The 22,347-nt window shown below is 40.4% G+C and overlaps 1 protein-coding gene across 3 annotated transcripts in view; it reads right to left on the reverse strand.

Annotated features, from left to right (window-relative positions):
• Window positions 1-22,347, reverse strand: part of eif2b4 (eukaryotic translation initiation factor 2B, subunit 4 delta) — a 62,866-nt gene that overhangs the window by 27,672 nt on the left and 12,847 nt on the right. For 2 of the 3 annotated variants that reach the window (XM_078542327.1, XM_078542325.1), the window contains exons 3-7: window positions 15,813-15,963; window positions 14,072-14,263; window positions 12,185-12,267; window positions 4,264-4,355; window positions 3,140-3,254 (exon numbers count right to left, since the gene is read on the reverse strand). In XM_078542327.1, coding sequence (XP_078398453.1) covers window positions 3,140-3,254; window positions 4,264-4,286 — 138 coding nt within the window. In that variant the 5' untranslated portion in view covers window positions 4,287-4,355; window positions 12,185-12,267; window positions 14,072-14,263; window positions 15,813-15,963. Of the gene's footprint in view, window positions 1-3,139; window positions 3,255-4,263; window positions 4,356-12,184; window positions 12,268-14,071; window positions 14,264-15,812; window positions 15,964-21,237; window positions 21,258-22,347 lie in introns of those variants that run through there. The other variant, XM_078542326.1, reaches the window with a different exon arrangement.

Below are 22,347 nucleotides of genomic sequence, written 5' to 3' on the forward strand. Positions count from 1 at the left end.
TAGAGTAAATAAGGAGAAACTGTTTCCAACGGTTAACTCAAATTATATCAGAGGGCACAGATTTATGGCGACTGACAAAAAAAAACCAAGGCAAGATGAGAAAAAGCATTTTTACACGAGTAGTTGGAATTTGAAATGCTATGCCTGATAGGGTGGTGGATACATTTTCACTCTTAGCCTTCAAAAGTTAATTGGATAAATAACCGAGGTGGAAAAAAACTGTAGGGATATGGGGAAAGAGTTGGGGAAAGTGGGCTAACTGGTTTCCTCTTCAAAAGAGCTGATGTGGCCTCTCCCGATAATATCCTGATAAAGATTTGTAGGTGAATCTTGATCTCCTGATCAATATAAATATTGGACTCAATGGACCTCCTTCAGTGCAGTATCGTTCATTGATTCCTCGACCTCTCTTGAATTTGACGACTCTCCCTTCCACACCAAACTTCTGAAAAGTCCTCCTTTTCTCTCAGCCAAGGAGTTCCTACTGAAGTGAGCAACAACATATTCTCCCCACCCCTGTTAATATGATGACATGTCTCTTATTTTTCAGTTTTGAAGAAATGCTAACCTGTCTATTCTCTCCATGTTGACTGGCTTGTCTTCTTCCAGCATTTTCTGTTACTGTTTCATATTTCCCCAATCTGCATTCTTTTCTACTTGAAAAGAATGAACACTTAGGTGAAGTACAAAAGGACTACCAGCACTTATGAGTCTGTATCTGAGTGAAAGTTAATGCTTTCAGCAGAGGAAGGAAGAAAGCTGGTGAAAATAAAAGAACTTGCATGCCAAACAGCATAAGCAGCAAACGATAGATAGAGCTAAGCAATTCCACATGGATCAGATCTAAGCTCTGCAGTCTTGCCACATCCAGTCGTAAATGGTGATGGACAATTAAACAACTCACTGAAGGAAGAGGCTCCACAAATATCCCCATCGTCAATGATGGAGGAGCCCAGCACATCAGTGCAAAAGGTACGGCTGAAGCATTTGCAAGAATCTTCAGCCAAAAGTGCTGAGTGGATGATTCATCTCGGCCTCCTCCGGAGGTACCCAGCATTAAAGATGCCAGTCCTCAGCCAATTCAATTCACTCCACGTGATATCAAGAAACAGCTGAAGGCACCAGATACTGCAAAGGCTATGGGCCCTAACAATATTCCTGCAATAGTACTCCAGAACTTGCAGTGCCCCTAGCCAAGGTGTTGCAGTACAACTACAACACTGGCATCTACCTGGCAATGTGGAAAATTTCCCACTTAACTCCAGTATATAAAAGGAAGGACAAATGCAACCTGGCCAATTACTGCCCCATCAGACTACTCTCGATCATCAGTAAAGTTGTGGAAGGGGTCATCAACAGTGCTATTGAGCAGCACTTGCTTAGCGAGAACCTGCTCACCGACGCTCAGTTTGTGTTCCACCAGGATCTCTCAGCTCCTGACCTCATTACAGCCTTGGTTCAAACGTGGACAAAAGAGCTGAACTCTCAAGGTGAAGCAAGAGTGACTGCCTTTGACATCAAGGCAGCATTTAACCAAGTGTAGTATCAAGGTGCCCTAGCAAAACTGGAGTCAATGGAAATCAGGGGGGGGAGCTCTCCACTGGTTGCAGTCATATCTAGCACAAAGGAAGATGGTTGCGGTTGTTGAAGGTCAATCATCCCAGTCCCAGGATATCACTACAGGAGTTCCTCAGGGTAGTGTCCTAGGCCCAACCATCTTCAGCTGCTTTATCAATGACCTTCCTTCCATCATAAGGTCAGAAGTGGGGATGTTCGCTGATGATTGCACCATTTGCAACTCCTCAGATACTGAAACAGCCCATGTCCAAATGCAGCAAGACCTGGACAATATCTAGGTTTTGGCTCACAAGTGGGAAATAACATTCACACCACATACTGCCAGGCAATTATCATCTCCAACTAGAGAGCATCTAACCATTGCCCCTTGACATTCAATGGCATTACCATCACTGAATCCCCCACTATCAACATCCTGACCAGGAAATGAGCTGGACTGGCCATATAAATACTGTGCCTACAAGAGCAGGTCAGAGGCCAGGAATTCTGTGGCGAATAACTCCCCTCCTGACTCCCCAAAGCCTGTCCACCATCTATAAGGCACTAGTCAGGAATGTGATGGAATACTCTCCACTTGCCTGGATGAGTGCAGCTGCAACAATACTCAAGAAGTTTGACACCATCCAGGACAAAGCAGCCCGCTTGATTGGCACCACATCCACAAACATTCACTCCCTCCACCACCAACGAACCGCGGCAGCAGTGTGTACCATCTACAAGATACACTGCAGGAACTCAACAAGGTTCCTTGGGCAGCACTTTCCAAACCCACAACCACTACCATCTACAAGGACAAGGGCAACAGACACATGGGAACACCATCACCTGCAAGTTCCCCTCCAAGTTACTCACCATCCTGACTTGGAAATAGATAGCTGTTCCTTCTCTGTCACTGGGTCAAAATCCTGAAACTCCCTTCCTAACAGCACTGTGGGTGTACCTACCCCACATTGACTGCAGCGGTTCAAGAAGGAAGCTCACCACCACCTTTTCAAGGGCAATTAGGGATGGGCAATAAATGCTGGCCTAGCTAGTGATGCCCACATCCCATTAATTAATTTTTAAAAATCCCCCCTTCCCGACCACTGTTAACATCCCAGGGAAATAGAAACTTTCCAGTTTGAGAAGAGAATCCAGAGAGCTTAAGAATACAACTGCCACAAACAAAATGAAACGTTCATCCAATGATCATAAGGATAAAGCATTGGAAGTGGTATTGTTTCACATGTAGATATATCATCAGAATGGCATAGATGGAGCTCTGCATTAAATCTACCCAATAAAAAGAGACAACCTGCCACTGCAAGGATCTACTCGTTGGCTGAAATTGTTCTGTTAATTAACATAGGAAGAAATAACTTAATTTCCAAGCTCAGAAACTTGAAGGCCACACTATTTTGATACTGCTTACAACTACATTATCTCATCTCAGAAAGCCAATAATTGGGATAAAAAGAAAAAGAACCATCCACAAAGGCAAAACCACATCTTTGGTGGGCCATTTCATTAGTACTACTGATGTTGTCTCTTCTGCAGGAGGTAAATTATCTGTATTCCAAACCTGTTTAAAAGCGTGTAGTAATGCTATACATCGTGCATTGGATCCTGTAATAATGCCCTGAGAGTACTGCAATCCTAGACGTACAATAGCAGGGTGAAGCACAGTCGAGGGGATGCTGCAAAGAATCAAAAAAGAAATAGGAATGCAAGTGACAATTACATATGTGAACAGTGCTATAATTATGCAATGAGCTGAAGGCCTGCATGTAATCTGAGTTTTACTGGACCAGCAAAGCTAATTGTTGAACATGACCAGCATGGTAAAAACCACAATATTAAAGTTAGAACTAGTATTCTGTTGATTGGTATAAAAGTAAATTTTGACAGAGGCTGATTTCATATCTAGATATCTAAAAACTAGCAATTAAGCCACTTTTCAAATTGTGCTGAAACTCAATGACAGTAAGTAAAATCTTTAGGTTGCTACACAGAGCAGGTGATTACAATTTTGCCTAAGGTTCTACAACTCTGTTTACATATGAGCTTGCTGACACCAAGTTATAATGCATCCAAAGAACTAACCCAACCTCCAAAAGGCAAAAAAAAAACATGGGTTCACCTTCAACATCAAATCACAATTTCAGCTGTGCCACTGTAAAGGATGTTCTGAAAGAAGTTTAGGGGCAGGGAGGACTGGCTATCCTAGGTTTGGCTTCCTTGCATCTCCTTGTCATCAGTTTCACAGCTATACTAGCAAGGTGAACCCAGTACTTTTCCAGAAATGGTAGGCACATGGTACAGCCATTCACAAAAATGAAATGAAATAATTAAAAGGCAGAGTGTTAAATGCTGTGGGATTCAGTGTTGGCTAGTGGGGATTCTCATGCTTATATCCTCGAAATTACATGGAACGTGCTTCATGAAAATATACAAGCTTTGCACAGGATTTCAATTGGAAATAAATAATAAACCCTGCCAAAGGGCTCTTTTGTAATGCCAAGAAATATGTTTAAAGCAGCTTTGTGGTTGTAAATGAACTCCAATAATATTATAAATGGCGATCAACAACGTGGGAGTAAAAAGGTTGTCAAGGACATTGCATTTGTAAGCAGATTCAACCCAACTATAATAATTTCTGATACTACATTCAGCAATAAAGCAATATACTAAGACCAATCTACTTACGTCAGCTGTTGAGTCAATGGCATTTTGCGGCTGTACTGGTGCAAATGTAGAAAGTGAATGACTTTGCTGCCATAATCTTGCCTAAGTGGAACCTAAAATAAACAAAGGTATTTTAAGAACCTGCTTATAAAGTAAAATGTATTCCTTTTAATATCAAACCAAAATCAATACACCAATCAGTACAAACAATTGCTTTTCATTGTGGCTATAGCTTGCAAGAATATTGTGGTATGTGGATATAATTCACTGCCTGCGCCTTCATCCCCTGGTGGAACATGCAGCATGACTGCACTAAGCAAGGGTAGCACTGACTTCAAAATTGAAATCAAATATATTTCTTTTAGCTATCTGCGAGAAAGCTGCATTGTAGTAAAATCCAACAAATATTCAAAAAAAGGATGTGTAGATTTTTATTGGTGAGCTTAGTGCCATGTTTTTAGGTTCAATTTACTCTTTCAAATTGCACATGTTAAATCAACAATTTTTTTTAAGATGATAATTAATTTTCCTTTGCTTTTTCCAAAAGCATCTGGTCTCTAGAAACAGTAAGAGTAGGGCCAAGATCAACTGGATACTAAATATACGCTGTTTAGTAATCTACATGGAACTTGAAAGGGAGTATCTATTAAAATCAGAGCGGAAGACAGACAACTGCACAAGTAAATCAAATGGCAGGATTTTTCACTCGGCATGTGGGTGCATGCCCAACACGCCAGAGCATAAAATAGTGTGCGATGACATCAGGCAAGCGACCCGGCATCATCACTCTCACGCGATATTTCAGTCGGCGGGCGTGCACGAGAATTGACAGTGCGCTGGCCAACAATTAAGAGGTCTGTTGAGGCCAATAATGTATTAATTAACCTGAATTTTTTGCAGCATGTCCAATGTTACAGTTGGGGGGTGGGTGAATTGGCCAGGTAGCCTTTGGATTTTTGAGGAAACCTCATTCAAGGGCGGGATGAGGTTTCCAATATTAATTTTTAAAAATGTTTGGGCAGAATTTTTATAATCCATATGTTTAGGCGAGTGAGTCCAATGTGTGGTCATTTTTTTCTGCATTTTAAAATCTTTATTTGATGGTTTTAAATTCTTCAGCTACCTGAGGCAGCTCTCTGCCTTCAGGGAGCTTTCTGTGAGTGCTCCCCCACACCCAGGCTGACTTCAGCGCTCACCCTCCTCCCACCCCCACCCTGGCAGCCCTAAGCCTTTCAATGCACCTTTCACACTGGCTGCCTGCTAATTGGCCAGTCAGCGTGAAATTGCGGTTGGGGGTCAATAGTGGGTGGCAGGCAGTTCCCTGGCTGCTCCTGGGCCCACCCACCACACCTGCCCAACAACCTCAAAATTCTGCCCAAAGAGTTTATCACAACTGTAGAAAAGCTTAGCAATATATTAATTTGCTGCTTATAGTGCAGTCTCCTCTACGTTGAAGAGATCAAACATAGCGCTACTGAACATCTCTGTCAGTTCTCAAGAATGACCCCGAGCTTCCGGTCACTTGCCATCTTAACTGCCTACTTCTAATTTTACTTTTCTGCCCTCAGCATCCGAACTATTCCAATGAAACTCAGCAGAATCTCAAGGAGCAGTACCTTATCTTTCATCTGGCACTTTACAACCTCTGGACTCAACACTTGAGTCATAAAGCCACTAGAGTCATTATGGTACACGAGGCAGACATTCAACCAATTGAGTCCATGTCAGCTCTCTGTAGAACAATCTAGTCTATCTCCGCAAGTTTATTTCCCTCAAACGTCTATCCAATTTCCTTCGGAAATTATTAATTGTCTCTGCTTCCACCACCCTCGTGGGGATTGAGTTCCAGGTCATTACCACTCTCTGCGTTTCTCACAAGCCCCCTGCATCTCTTTCCCAAAACCTTAAATCTGTGCCCCCTAATTCCTGTACTATCAACTAATGTGAGCAGCTTTTCTTTGTCTACCTTATTTAAACCTGTCACAATCTTGTACACTACCATCAAATCTCCCCTCAATCTCTTTTGTTCCAAGGAAAACAGTCCCAGCTTCTCCAACCTAACCTTCTAGCTAAAATCCCTAATCTCTGGAACCATTCTGGTAAATCTCCTTTGCACCCTCTCAAGGATCCTCACATCCATCTAAAGTGTTGGGACCAGAATTAGGTGGAGTTATTGGGTTCGATAACTTCAGATCATAACTGTATTCCTATTTTTTTTTTAAAGAGGATAGGTGCTATTAATGGTTCTGCCATTGCCATTTACAGTTCCTCTCAACCCATCTTGGTTTCTTTACCTATCCCAATACCACGCTATTTGCCTCGTAATATCAGCTCCTTTATCATTTAATCACTCTTACTTTCCACCTTATCACAGATCTTCCCTTATGTTCTTTCCTCCCTTCCTCTTCCAACCTAACCCCCCATTCACCTTTTTCCCAGCTCTGATGAAAGGTTATCAACTTGAAACATTAACTGTATTTCTCTCTCCATAGATGCTCAACAGCTCCCACAGTTTCTGATTTTAGTACTAATATGAATTTTGATGCAAGTATTAAGACCTCCTTTAGTTCAGCACACAGCCCTCGTCATCTTTAGTAGATTTCTAAGCAATTTCTGACTAATGCAGTGTTAAATCCTCTAATGCAGCTCTCAATTTCAGCCAGCTTCTTTTTATCAGCTACTAGACCACTCCGTAGTTATTGTCATTAAAATCCTTGGTGCAATTTTTGCTCTCAAACATATAAGAGGCAGCTTTCTCACTATAGTATTCAACTGACAACAAACTTGAGTTGTACATACTACACTATTTACTCGAATCAGATAGCAATGATCATATGTGAGAATGAACTCAGTGATTGGAAAGTGGTCAAAAGAGCGGTTAGACAAGGTTGCATTCTCTCACCGGATTGTTTCTCCCTATACAGTAAACACATTCTCAGAGGAATTGAAGGGATGGATATAAAGGTAGGAGGGGGAGTCATCAACAACATTCGCTATGCCGAAGACACCGTAATTATAGCAAATGAAGACGACTTGCAAAAATTGATACAGTCATAAAGGAAATTGGTAGAAACAGGCTTATGCTCAACTGCAAGAAAATGTAAACTATGGTGATGACAAAGGAAAAGGACATTTCAGTATGCAGCATCACAGCAAATGGAACCAAGTTAGAACACATCAATCAATTCAACTATCTAGAAAGCACAGAAACATCCAATGTCAAAAGCAGTACAGAAACTTAAAAAAGGATTGGAAAAGCCAAAAATGCTTTTACAAATTAAGACCAATTCAAAGAAATGTCAGCTTTAATCTTGAAAACAGGATCCGTGTACTAAAATGTTATGTTTGATCAATAATGAATTATGGACGTGAAGCATTGGGAAACAGGAAGAAAAGAAAATCAACAGCTTTGAATTATGGTGCTTAAGAAGGATCCTGAAGGTAAGCTGGGTGGAGAAAATAACTAACAACAAAATACTGTATGAGGCCAGAAGAACAAGAGAACTCTTAAATAATATCAAACGAAGACAAATGGAGTTCTTTGATCATGGTATCTGTGCAGAACAGTTGGAGAGCCTAATCACCGCTGAAAGGATTAACGGGAGAAGAGCAAGAGGCCTTTAGCGAAGGAAGCTGCTAGATGATCAGAACTCCAACAACAGTATTGCTACGATCTGAAAGTTTAGAAGACCATGGTTCCCAACACCAGTCAGCATGGCACTTAGGCAATGATGATGCAACATTTTGACATGGTTTATTAACTGAACTTAATATTCCTGACAAAAGCACTAGGTACATCTGACTTTTGTGTGGAAGACTGAACATTTAAAGTTACCTTGAAGAAAACAAACAAGTGCTTGGCTGAATAGCAATGACCGAGACAGTGTGAGTAAACAACAAATAGATAAATGCGCAAAAAAGATGAGATATTACCGGTAAAATGGAAGATAACTAATACAAATATAATGAAACTGGGGACAAGTGACATTAAAATTAAAGCAAAATGCTGCAGATGCAGGAAATCTGAACTAAAAACAGCAAGTGTTAGAAACACTCAGCAGATCTGGCAGCATCTGTGGAGTGAAACAGAACGTTTTGAGTCAAATGTGACTTCTTCAGAACTGAAGGAATGTATAGATGTGATGGATTTTATGCCATTGAAAGAGCAAGGGGGGGAAGAAAACAGGGAAGGTTTGAATAGAGTAGAGGGTAGACGGCAGAGAGAGTAAAGACAAATATGCCATGGAACAAAAGTCAAAGGAAATGGGAATAGTTGCAGTAAAAAAAAAGCCTTTCTCCAGAGTGTGTGTGAATAGCAGAATAATGAAACAAAAACATGAAAAACTAGAACTGACACATGGTTAAAAAAAGAGAATCAAAATGGGGATAGAGCTCATGGTCTCATTGTTGAACTCAATGTCGAGTCCAGAAGGCTGTAAAGTGTCATATGGGAAGATTAGGTGCTGTTCCTCAAGATAGTATGGAGCTTCACTGGAACAGTACAGCAGGTCGAGGACAGAGATGTAAGCGAGAAAGCATGGCAGTGAATTAAAAGGGCATGCAACTGGAAGCTTGGGGTCATGCTTGTGGACTGAGTGGAGGTGTTCTGCAAAACAGTCACCCAATCTGCATTTGGTCCCTCCAATGTAGACATGGCTGTATTGTGAGTAGTGAATATAGTACAGTAAATTGAAAGCAGTACAAGTAAATCACTGCTTCACCTGCAAGTGACATTAATTTAGCTAGCAAGAAACTCAACTTTAGTACAAACTGAACAAATTAGGTGAGGTTATGTGTATATAAATAGTTGCTTTGTAGTACAGAAATTGAGTACTGCTGAAAAAGAAATGCTGTCGAAGCTTTTTCGATGCACTCATCAGATCAAACGCAAAAATGCCAAATTTCAAAGGGAACAACAATTAATGCTACACAAGGAAAAGGTGCTGACTGGTTGGCAAGTCAACTGTGATTGATCGAGGTGTTTCTATGGAGAATGCACCAGGGAACTATTGGACCCTGCACATTTTCCTTTTGCCTGCAAAGGACAGGTCCCTGCCTATAAATATATGTAGCTTCTCGCATGCGTAAGTGAACCACATTGCAAGCCAGGTTGATAATCTTAAATTCCTTCTGCCTGCCACACAGATCAGCTATGTGATATATGTATTTTAGTGTCAGTGCAATATACCTAGGCCGTACACCCCAAGACTAGTGAATCGTATCAAACACCACATCCCTTTGGCTATTCGCAATAGACAGAGTACTAACCGCACTTGACCAACCCAGGCTTGCAAAACTCAGAATATAATGTCCAAAGTTAGATGTAGTTCTGCGACTGGACAGAAATTGTTGAAAATCCCAAGCGAGCTAAGAATTATTCTAACAACCAATTTAAGATGATCAGTCGGGCTCACAATGTTGCTCACTTACACTTGCTAGAAGCTACATATACTTATACGCAGAGACCTGTCCTCTCCAGGCAAAAGGAACATGTCCAGGCATTGTGCCTTTTTAAAATTAAACAAAAGCATTGAGGGACAATAGGTTCCTGGTGCAATCTCCATAGCAACTCCTTGACCAATCAGAGTCAACTTGCCAACCAATCAGCACCCTTTTTCATGCAGTATAAATTGTTGTTCCCTGAAATTTGGCATTCTTGCATATGTCCTATTGCGTGCAATACGAAAAGTTTTCTCAGCATGTATACGCAGCAAAATGGGTAGGCACTACAGGAAACTGATTTTATATATTCATTATACTTTTAGGTAATGCAAACTCTGTTTGAACAATTCTCATGTGAACCATGCATTTATGCCGTCAACTTAAAAAGTAACCCATTAAAATCCCACTCCCAAAGCAGGAAAACAAACAATTAGCACACAGTTCCAAACCTTAAACTTGGGACCCTTTTTAAAGCAATCTGTTGAATGAGCCTGTAAGAGACAGTCACAACTATACTTAATACTGCACCAGCAATACAAGTCACACTTTGATCAGTTTTAGCCCCAAATCAAGTTGAATGTAAACCCTTGCATCATTCAAGTCCAAAATATTAAGACACCCAAGACCTAAAAAATATCTGGTGGACTTCATGACATGAGTCAAAGTTTTGTTCTAAAATTGATAGAACATGTCAACATTAACAGGACAATTGCGCCACAGAGCAGTAAAATTTAGCTTTGTAGCTTCTCATTCCTCTACAAAGCAAGCTTTTGAACTTCCTCCATCTTCGATACTTCCTTAATGGATGAAGAACAGAAAGAAAATATCGATATTCATCATCATTTTTTTAAAAACGGGAATTGACGTATTCAGGGAACAATCATGGCTCATGGAATTCACCAAGGCTCCTTCAACAGCATCTTCCAAACCCACAACCACTGCCATCTAGAAGGACAAGGGCAGCAGATAGATGGGAACACCACCACCTGCAAGTTCCCCTCCAAGCCACTCACCATCCTGACTTGGAAATATATCGCCGTTCCTTCACTGTCGCTGGGCCAAAATCCTGGAACTCCCTTCCTAACAGCACTGTGAGTGTACCTACACCACATGGACTGCAGCGGTTCAAGAAGGCAGCTCACCACCACCTTCTCAAGGGGAACTATGGATGGGCAATAAATGCTGGCCCAGCCAGCGAAGCCCACATCGTGTGAATGAATTTTTAAAAATGTTATCATTCTATTGTGTGATACAGGAAGCCATACAGGAGTAAAGAAAAAAAACTTGAAAATCTGAGATTTTTTTCAAAAATCCGAAAACACAAGTTCAGGTTTATTTTTCCAGATCCAACTTTCTATTACCTTGTGGCATCTCTACCACAATTAAAAGTGCACCACAGTATGTTGGTGCTGCACAGAAACCAGACCTAAAGGTCAATATATTGTGTCTTAAATTCCTATTCAAAGAACCCACAGACATTTTAAATATTGAGAGCAAAGGAGCCAAAGAAATTAGTGTGTCAGCTAAAATGAAAACTGTGGAGGTACTGACAAAGAGGTCAGAAGCTTGGTATTCTGTGGCAAGTGACTCACCTCTAGACTTCTCAAAGTCTTTCCACCATCTACAAGGCACGAGTCAGGATGGCTTGCCAGTATGAGTGCAGCTTCACAACTCAAGAAGCTCAACACCATCCATGACAAAGCAGCCTGTTTGATCCACACTCTATCCACTTTAAACATCCACTCTCTCCAGCACCGGCGCAAAGTGGCTGCAGTGTGTACCATGTACAAGAGACTGTGCAACTCACCAAAGCTTCTCTGACAGCACACCTCCAAACCCATGACATCTCTCTCCTAGAAGGACAAAGGCAGCAGGCACATGGGAGTATCACTACCTCCAATTTTCCCTCAAAGTCACACATAGTCTGACTTGGAAATATAGCACAATTCCTTCACCGATGCTGTGGCAAGTCCCTGGAACTCCCTCCCTAACAGCACTGTGGAAGTACCTTCACCACCTGATCTGGCAGTTCAGTAAGGGAGCTCATTCTCATGTCAAGCACAATTAGGGATGGGCAACAAATGCTGGACTTACCGGCCATGTCCAGATCTGTGAATGAGTAAAAAAATGTTTTACTATTTTGGGTGTTGACAAAATTCTCCTAGAATTGAGGCATTGCAAAAGTGATTTTCAGTGAAGGTCACTGCAGCAGCAGCTTAGTGTTTCAACACACTGCATTGCTAAGACACGTACAGTGAACAAGGGTCAAGTCTTTGATTCTCCCACATTGAATTGGAAGATTGAAAATTTATAGATTAAAAATAATAAGATAGGTCAACCCTTGTCATCTTTACACCTCTCTTCTGACAGGTAATAACAAGATACCAGAGGAATTGTATGTGGGGGAACCTAACTGGGTTAAACACTATTTAAAAATAGAAAATGAAAATAAAAGGTTAGAATAATCAAAACAAAATGAATTTTCAGTCTTAAACTGTACCTGTTGCCGCTCCAGTTTTTTGGCCAGTTTTTTAAGAGCCGCAGGGTCATCTGCCTGAACATGATCTGGGAGTCGTTTTACCACTATGGAAAAGGAGTTCAGAAGATTTCTCATTACCCAGGAGAGTAGCAATGCAATGAAATAAAAACATATACATTAAATTCTCAGTTCCTTTAAAATCTTTCTTTAGAACTTCAAAACAGTCCTTAAAGTAATATCCAGTGACAATCAGCACAGTTTACATTTTAACATCATGATAGAACACAATACAAAGCTGCGGAGATGGCAGATAGAGTGGCAGTTTAATCTTGGATTTGGAGCAAAACCCATAAACCACTTAAGCAATGTGCCTTCTATTACTATGGATTCAAATCAAATATTAGGCCAGCCAGTTCAAACTGATCAGAACCCTTATCATGTGTCATTGCGCGCACAATGTCTTTCCATTGTAACTGGACCACATTTTTTTAGATAAACACATAGGAAATATTATAGGCTGTTTACTGGCTGTTCATAGGCTGTTCAATTAATGACTGTGAACATGAATGGAATAAACATATGAGGTTAAGTGTCTTGGGCTACAGGAAGATACAGACAGGATGGTTAAATGGGCAGATAAGTGGCAGATGGAATTTAACCCTGAGAAGTGTGAGGTGATACACTTTGGAAGGAGTAATTTGACAAGGAAGTATTCAATGAATGGCATGACACTAGGAAGTTCTGAGGAACAAAGGGACCTTGGTGTGTGTGTCCATAGGTCTCTGAAGGCAGAGGGGCATGTTAGTGGGGTGGTGAAAAAGGCATATGGGACACTTGCCTTTATCAATCGAGGCACAGATTACAAAAGTAGGGAGGTCATGTTGGAGTTGTATAGAACCTTGGTGAGGCCACAGCTGGAGTACTGTGTAGTTCTGGTCGCCAAATTATAGGAAGGATGTGATTGCACTGGAGGGGGTGCAGAGGAGATTCACCAGGATGTTGCCTGGGATGAAACATTTAAGTTACGAAGAGAGGTTGGATAGACTTGGGTTGTTTTCATTGGAGCAGAGAAGACTGAGGGACGACCTGATCAAGGTGTACAAGGTTATGAGGGGTATGGACAGGGTGGATAGGGAGCAGCTGTTCCACTTAGTTGAAGGGTCAGTCACGAGGGGACATAAGTTCAAGGTGAGGGGCAGGAGGTTTAGGGGGGATATGAGGGAAAACCTTTTTTACCCAGAGGGTGGTGACGGTCTGGAATGCACTGCCTGGGAGGGTGGTGGAGGCAGGTTGCCTCACATCCTTTAAAACATCCTTTAAAAAGTACCTTGGCACGTCATAACATTCAAGGCAATGGGCCAAGTGCTGGTAAATGGGATTAGGTAGGGAGGTCAGGTGTTTTTCACGTGTCGGTGCAGACTCGATGGGACAAAGGGTCTCTTCTGCACTGTGTGATTCTGTGATTCAAATGCTGTATTAAATTAAAAACATTTAAATAGAAATCTTTTGAAATGAAAAGTGCAAAATTAAACAGAACTGCTCATCTGGCCATTTCAGCTCAAAAAAACATGGTGGGAGGTAAAAACTGCATCCAAGTTTTTCTACAGTATACATTGCAAATTGTCCCAATGTTGACAAACAGTTTTCAATGACCTAAAATGAAAACATGTAAAATGAAAACTGTATGACTCTGAGGAAGGGTCATACAGACTCGAAACGTTAATTCTGTTTCTCTCTCCACAGATGCTGTCAGACCTGCTGGGTTTTTCCAGCATTTTCTGTTTTTTATTTCAGATTTCCAGCATCCACAGTATTTTGCTTTTATCTTAGTTTTCAATGACCTCCTGTTTCTTCCTTTTCTTCTGGTGCCCTACTCACCACCAACCACTTATTCTGATTATTTTTTACCTTGCTGAGGCTCACTGGGTACAGGCTTCGTCTTCACCGAAGCAGCAGGCTGGCTCTGGTCAGGTTTCTTGGATTGTTTTGCACGGTCTTCTTGCTTTGCTTTCCGCTCAGCTCGAAGTTCAACTTTGCTTTTTCCAGCTGAAGCTTTTTCACCGACAGGTGTGTCGCCTGATGCTGCATTTGTTGTTGAAGCTAAAACAAAGGAGAATGAAGGACAAAGTTAATTTGCTAAAATTTGTTTCATTTCAGCTTTTCAAACTACTGTCAGTGAAAAACTAAAGACACAGTTAGTAACTAGGCACTAGTTAGAGGTCTCCTAAGATCCAAACTAAATAAGCATTAGTGGAGAAATTACTGAATATTTTTATTCATTCATGAGATGGGGACGTCGCTTGCTAGGCCACTTCAGAGGGAATTTAAGAGTCTGCTGTGGGTCTGGAATCATACCAGGTAAGGATTTCGTTCCCTTTTTACAATTGTTTCATGATCACTATTAAGACTTTTAATTCCAGATTTTTTATTACTGAATTCAAATTCCACCATCTGCCATGGTGGGATTCGAACTCAGGTCCCCAGAGCATTACCCTGGGTCTCTGGATTACTAGCCTAGTGACAATACCACTACGCCAATTTCACTCACTTCTTCTACAGTTGTAAAACTAAAACTAATTAAATAAGGCAATCAAAGGATGGTTATAGCACAGGAGGAAGTTATTCAGTTTGTTGTGTCCATGCCAACTCAGCACTCCTCCATGTTTTCCCCGTAGTCTTAAAGCTTTTTTTTCTTTGAATAATTATCCTATTTTTTTTTCTGTTCATCCTTCAAGGCAAACATGATCACGTTCATCAATATCCTTTTGAAAACCACGACTGAACCTGCCTCCTGCTCACTCTCAGGCAGTGCCTTCCCGATCCTGACAACTCGCAGCATTAAAAAGTTTTTCCTCATGTCGCCAATGGTTCTCTTGCCATTCACCTTAAATAAGTGTCCTTGGTTCTCAACCCTTCCACCAATGGGAACAGCTTCTCTCTATCTACTCTGTCTAGGCCCCTCATGAGTTTTGAACACGATTCTGATATTCAGCACCAGGGAAGTAGCCTTCCAAAATGTTCATTTCACTTCAGAATCTCGCTTCCATCCATCCTTCTTCAAACTTGTAATCCTATTCTTTTAGGCTGCCTGCTCCCAAGCCTTTAACACTATCTCTCTTGGCTGCCAAGTAATAAAAGTACGTGCGTGTTGCCCGGCATGACTCACTTTGGCTTTTTTCCTCTTTCCTCCTCCTCCTGGTGGGAAGGGAGGAGGGGAAGGGGGAGGAATAAGAAAGTCAAACCTCAATTTGGTGATTCCTCCTCATAATAGTGTTGACCATTACCTTACCAGGTGCCGAGTTATGTATATTCACCTTAATCCTCCCAATAACAGCTCACAAACAATAGCCGAAAAAGGCTTTAGTGGTACTTCTTAAACATACAAATACAAGACGTTGGTTGGTATGAATACTTATTCTAAAGAGCAACCCAGCATTTCCTGTTAATTTAACAAAATCGCACAGATCAGAATCTTCAAAAGGCTTGTAATGTAGATTCCCACACCAATATTTTAAGCATCACAGTTGACCTGCGGGAATCAATTGCATTAATGCTCCGAAAAATGGAAAACTTTTTCTAACCCTGACACTGCTAACCTGGCATTGCATGCAAAAATAAATTAGGGGAGGGGAAAAAGAGAGCAATTTACTTTTCTGCTGTTGCTGCTGTTTATTTGGGACATCTGACGAAAAAGAATTTTCACCATCTGCGGTCTTATCTTGCCTCCTGTTTTTCTTCTGCTGTTTCTTCTCCTTCCTCAATCGTTGCTTATCTTCCTTGGACAACTCTTGTCCTCCTAACTATCAAAGTAAACCAAAAAAAAAGGACAGCCTTTATGTGGTTGGATTTGTTGAGAAAAAGCAAGTTCAGTTTGTATAATGTAGGAAAACCATTTAACAGAATATGACATTTATGTGGTAGAAAACTACAAAATTCCTAGTTGGAAATGTGAACAATTCCTTATTAATAATGTATTCTGGAGAAAAAGATTCTGTCAGAGAAACAACAGGAAATAATTGCCGTTGTTATCTAGGGTTGCCTATAACTGCATCACTCGTCAAACTATTGCAAGATATCAACAATGTGAAGCAATGTGTATGCAACATGCAACAAACAAGCACGCTAGCTTTGAAACATTTGCAAAACATGTTTACAATGAACACTTGGGAAAAACTGGCTTTTAAACAAATGTTGAGTGTTTAAAGTGTCTTAAGGCATTATACACATAAGTATACATTCACATATTTTAACTGCTCAATGATTTACTGAGGTATTTTATGTCATCGTATAGCCAGGGTGTATTCACACATGTTGTATGGGTGTATATCCTCAAAGTTCATGGAGTCAATGTACATCCTGGCTGAGGAATGCATCATATCAGACTAAAAATATTCCAGTTTTACATAAAATTGTTTCATATATATTAAAATACAGAAATATGATACATTGTTTAAACTTGATACTGAACTTGAGGAATTTTACGGTGGTGAACTGGCAAAAACTAATTTCCTCCTTAACTTAAGACAAAAATGGCAGCTGTTTTTCATTGTTTTCTTAGTAAAAATCAGTTCCGAAGGTGTGTGCACATTCGTAACAACAGAACATAGGATAATAACTACAGCCATGTTATTAACAAAAACAAAAAGAGTTACAGCCATGTTATTAACAAAGCAGATTCACAGCATACAATACTACATACTGTGCAATTAAAATTTAGCATTAACTATTCCATATTTGCCAGGCTTCAAAAATATTCGTGTGTTATGTTAATAGTGCCCTGCTACTGCAGTCATTCCAGCAAGCAGCCCATTGACAAAGAACACAAATGTATTTTACTGTCGATGATAATTTGGAAGTATTTTGTGATGAAAGGAACACTTTTGGAGCTGTCATTGAGGCTCATGAAAGTACAGTTTATGAACAGTGTAAACAATTCAGTGTTGTCATTTAGCATAGCTGCGCCTTGTTAGTCTCTTAAATAAAAACAGGAAATGCTAGAAAACACTCAACAAGTCAGGCAGAGACAGAGTCTGTGGAGACAGGGCAGAGATAACAGCCAGAGATAGTTACGAGGAAGGCAAAAACAGCCAGGGAATGCATTAGGGCTACGGACGTGGTGGTCAGGCCAAATTTAAACAGCAGGACCTCATTATAATTTTTAAACATTCTCTTTCCTGCCTTGCAGCCAGCTAAATTTATACAGGATCTTCTGGCTCAAAGCCCTCCCAAACTCCCTACCGTTTTCTCAAATGGTCCAATGTTTTCATGAACTTTATTGAAACATACATTTTTTTTAAAAAAAAGACCTGCACACAGTATTAAAATTGCTCAAAAAACAATTTGAAGGCATTGAAAATTCGTTTCCTGCAGTCTAACCGATTTTTAAAAAAAATCACAAAAGGCTGCTGACAGAGCTTACCAAAAATAAATAGTGCAGTTACAACCATGCAGCAAATTAAAGATTTTTGGGGTGAAATTTTGCACTGTTGAAGAGGAGGTACAATAGCACTGGGAAATGGAGCACTTTTCCAATGTTTAGTAACATCAGCAGCAAACATTCAAGTCAACATTATATAAATAAAACAGTTCTGTCCGCTCCAACCTCAAAAAAAAAGTCTGTACTGAAATGTTTAATCTCATTTTCCCAAACCAGATTTCTATATGGTTTATCAGACTGAGACAGGGGTAAATTTTACAAAGCAAGGTTCTGGCAGAGGGTCTAAATCAACGAAGCAAGAGCACACCTACTGTCCCAATGATAGTTCCCACTGGGTATGACTCCAAGTTAAGAACAGCAACAAAATTTACATGAAAATATCAACTATAGGCAATTTAGTGCTGTCAATTAAGACCCCTTGGAACTGTAGAAACTTAAAATTAAATTCATTTAGAGCCCTTGCAAACGTGGAGGTTTTTGCCTCAGAGATCAAAGGACAGAGTCCTAATCCACTGCATCATTTATTCCCAAAGGCAGGAGTGATTTTATTGAAACTGGCTTGGGTGAGCTTTGCCAGATTCCACCAACATTAAACAGCCCAATGTTACAATTGTAAACCAAGACCTCAGCCATACATTGCCAAAAGTGAACTGCAACATTTTTGGTCTACAGTATGACTTTTTGAAACAGTCTCCAAACTAGTATGAATGCAAAACATAGGTAAAGGACCTACAATAGAAGCTCTCTCTCATCTGTGTCTACCATAAAACCCCAAATTTGTTTTTGGCTGGATGGCCAGTTCCAGCCAACATGCAATTGAATAATAATTGGACAGATGATGCACTATCTCAAGCATCAAGATCAGTCCACCATTTCTTAGGAATGATAGAAATGTAATCTTTAATCATGAACATTCAGTTCCTCATCCATGTAATGATAACAAGATACCCTGGCATAAACAAATGTTCAAGTTGGCTTGAGAGATCTAATAAAAAATGTAGAATCTATAAGAAGTTCAGCCTTTCTTATCACTGTTGGCATTAGCAATTTCCTACAAAGCTCATATCACATTACTGTTTGGCAGGATGCAAGGGAAAAATTATTTATCTTTGTGTTAGGCGCAGTACAAAAGCACATATTTCAATAGATTCAATGTTTGTGGCACCTTATCCAAAGTTTTTTGGAAGTATAAACAGGCGTGGGCTTCACTCATCCACTATCACGGTGACTTCTTCAAAAAATGTAGTCAAATTTATAAGACGTGACTTTTTTCTGAAGCCACACAGGGTATCCCTAATAACCGTCTCTTTAGATAAAGAGTCATATATTCACCCCAAACGATAATGTTAAGCACCTTTCCCTATTACTGACGTCAAAATAACAAGTCCATCTTGTTACTTTCTGCAAAGATTGGAAATAGATTATCCTCTTTCCAATTGAAGGGAAACATCCAAGAGTGCATTGAGCTATTAAAAATATAAGCAAAGGGCTCACAGAGCACATTTCCCACTTTCTTGAGGGGTGGGTGAAATATTGTAAATGGGGTAATAAAAATGCATTTGCTTAGTGGTTCACACAAGCATCTTGTACATAAAATCAAAACCAGGGTTGATTGAGTTTCCTAAAGCTCAGACTGTGAGTTTCAGAAAGGGTATTAAATTGGGCCAGTGCCAAGTACTGCATCAACATAAAGAATCAAAACACAATGTAATCTTGTTACCAGCAGCACATGACAGCAAATGTATTTAAGAGCAAGGAAGTTAGTCAGCAGTATCATAGAGCTTACTCTGGCCAGTAGCCATTCATTATATAATTATTTTCTTTCGTCTGGTTATAGAAAAAATACATGATCAATCCATAATACTTGCTTCAAACTATGATTTCATTTTCTAATATAACCCCTTGGAATCACAACATGCTATTCGTTTTTATTGTATTTATTGCACTGTCAAATCTATAGTCAAGCTGTGTCTATGGTTGGAGAATCAAAGACAGTGATATATAACCCAACATACTTGCCAGTTATTTTGTTAGATTATATTTCTAACCTTTTACCATGGCCCCTAGTCAGTTTCCCAAAAGGTATATTCACAGGCTCCAACTACATTGTGTTTTAATGCTACTTGTGTAAAACATTTCCAGCGTAAGTGAGTCAATAGTTATCTCTCTGTAAAAGTGCCGAAGCTCCACATGGCATTTCACTTTGATTATTTTGCTTAGATTATGCAGCATTTATGGACTAAAGCAAGAATTGCATGCCCAGAGTGCTGCATACACTAAAGGTTTCACGAGCAGCCATTCCAGCTGTAGTGTTGAAGACTTGTACTTCAGAACCAGCTATGTCTCTAGCCAAACTAGCCAGTACAGCTACGACACTGGTATCTATCTTACGAAGTATAAAATTACTCAGCTATGTCCTGTTCACAAAAAGCATGACAAATCTGATTTGGCCAAATACCACTTCTTCAGTCTAATCTCAATTAGCAGTAAATTGGTGGAAGGTGCAATTAAGTGGCACCAACTTGCCAATAACTTGTCCACCTCTATCACTTGCCCAGGTTCATTCCCTAAAATTAAATCTAGAACTGCCCCTTCTCTTGTTGGGCTTGCCACACATCAGCAAAAAAAAGTCGTCTTGAAACCATTTCAAGAATTTTGTGTCTTCTATGGCTTTCCCATGGAATTCATTCCCGTCAATATTAGGGAAGTTGAAATCCCCTATTGTTTCTGCACTTCTCAGCAATTTTGCCTACATTTTTGTTTTTCTATCTGCCTCTGACTGGAGGCCTATTGTATACTCCCAGAAGTGTGTTTGCCCCATTTTGTTCCTCAGCTCAATCCAAGCGGCCTCATTTGGTGATCTTTCTAGCATATCATTCTTCCTCACAGCTATGATTGTTGCTTTAACTAATTTTGTGGCCACTCATCTTTTTTTTAAAATCTCCTCTCTGTCCAGTCTGGAAACCCTGTCACCGAGAATGTTGAGCTACCATTCCCGTCCTTCTTTAAATTATGTTTCAATAATAATTATGATATCATACTTACATGTGACACTCTATTCCCTCAGCTCATCTGCCTTATTCACTCGACCGCTCGCTTATATATCATCAATCACTGAACAACTCCCTTTGTTGTCTCTGCCCTTCTTATTTGCTTACTAGAATCTGGTTTTCCATTCCCACCTTTGCTTCACACTCTTCAGAATCTACACTCAGGTTCCCAATCCCTCTGCCAAGTTCGATTAAACCGTCTGACAACACTAGCAACTCTCCCCGCCACAATATTGGTGTGGGCCCTGTTGAGGGCAATCCACCCAACTTGTACAGGTCCCATTTCCTCCAGTACCCGCCCCAATGCCACAGGAATCTACAGTCCTCCCTCCTGCACCAGCTCTCCAGTCATGCATTCATCTGCACTGTCTTTTTCTGTACTTACTAGCACATGGCACCAGAAATAATCCAGATATTCCTACCCTTGAGGCCCCACTTTATAATTTATTTTTGAGCTCCTTAAAATCTGCCTATATGACCTCATCCTTCTTCTACCCATGTCATTAATATCGATGTAGATAACAAGCTATTAATGTTTTACAGTCGCTCATTGATATCTTTAACTTGGCACCAGGGAAGTAACATACCATTCTGGATTCATGTCTGCCAAGGTAGTTGGGGTCAGGTTGATGTAGTCAGATGTAGCCTAATAAAGTCATGCAGCAAAATCTGTACAAATGGGCAACCGACAAAATATGAATGCTTATTGATAGTTCCAAATAACTTATGTTAAATGAGATAAAAACTGTCCTTTAAAACCACATATGAACATACGAAATAGGAAAATTAGGCCATTCAGCCCTTCAAACCTGCTCTGCCATTCAAAAAGATCATGGCTGATCTGTTTGTGTTTTGAGTTCCTCATTCCCATCTACCTCCGATAAACTTTGATTTCCTTGCCTAACAAGAAACTATCTACTTCTGCCTTAAAAATATTCAGTGACCCTGCCTCCACTGCCTTCTGAGGCAGTGAGTTCCACCCTCAGAGAAAAAAAACTTTTCCCCCTCTCTGTCCTATAAAGGCGGCACCCAATTTTAAAATAGTGCCCCCTAGTTCTGGACTCACCCACAAGAGGAAACATCCTTTCCATACCCATATTGTCAAGACCATTCAGATCTTAAGGACACTCACAAATTCCGAACTAGAGCCAGCTTTCAAATCACAAGTTCATTTGCAACTGAGAATACTGGATGTGCAGCTAGGTGGTAACAGGTGGGAAAAAAGGCTTATGTAATGGCGACCTCTTTACCCAGAATCCGTAGTGACAGAGACACCCTTCTATTTTTGGGACAGTATGCTTGCAAAACTCACGCCCAAGGATAATGGGGTTTCTCTGCTGCACGGATGCTGAATGAAGAACTCCACATTCCTCAAAAGCCAGTCACTACTCAAAAATGACTGGTATTCTGGCAAAATAAGGCATGAGTCTCCAGGGCAATGCTGGTAGATTATTCATGTGCCAATCATTGGATTAAGTTTCTTTCTGAAGTATACCCAGTCCAGATATCACCTGACCACCCCCCGCAGGGAACCACAACAGAGTGTAGTTGGAGGAGTTTTCTGAAATAGGGTAGGGGGAGATATGGAGTTTGGGGAGTGGGTTCATGAAGCAAAGGTGAAAGGGAAGAGAAGGGAATCTAAGAGTTGAAAGATTGCGGTTCCAGTGGGGATGAGCACCTTCATTCACTGCAGAAGC

Source organism: Cetorhinus maximus, chromosome 5 (assembly GCF_964194155.1).
Source record: "Cetorhinus maximus chromosome 5, sCetMax3.hap1.1, whole genome shotgun sequence".
Classification (NCBI taxonomy): domain Eukaryota; kingdom Metazoa; phylum Chordata; class Chondrichthyes; order Lamniformes; family Cetorhinidae; genus Cetorhinus; species Cetorhinus maximus.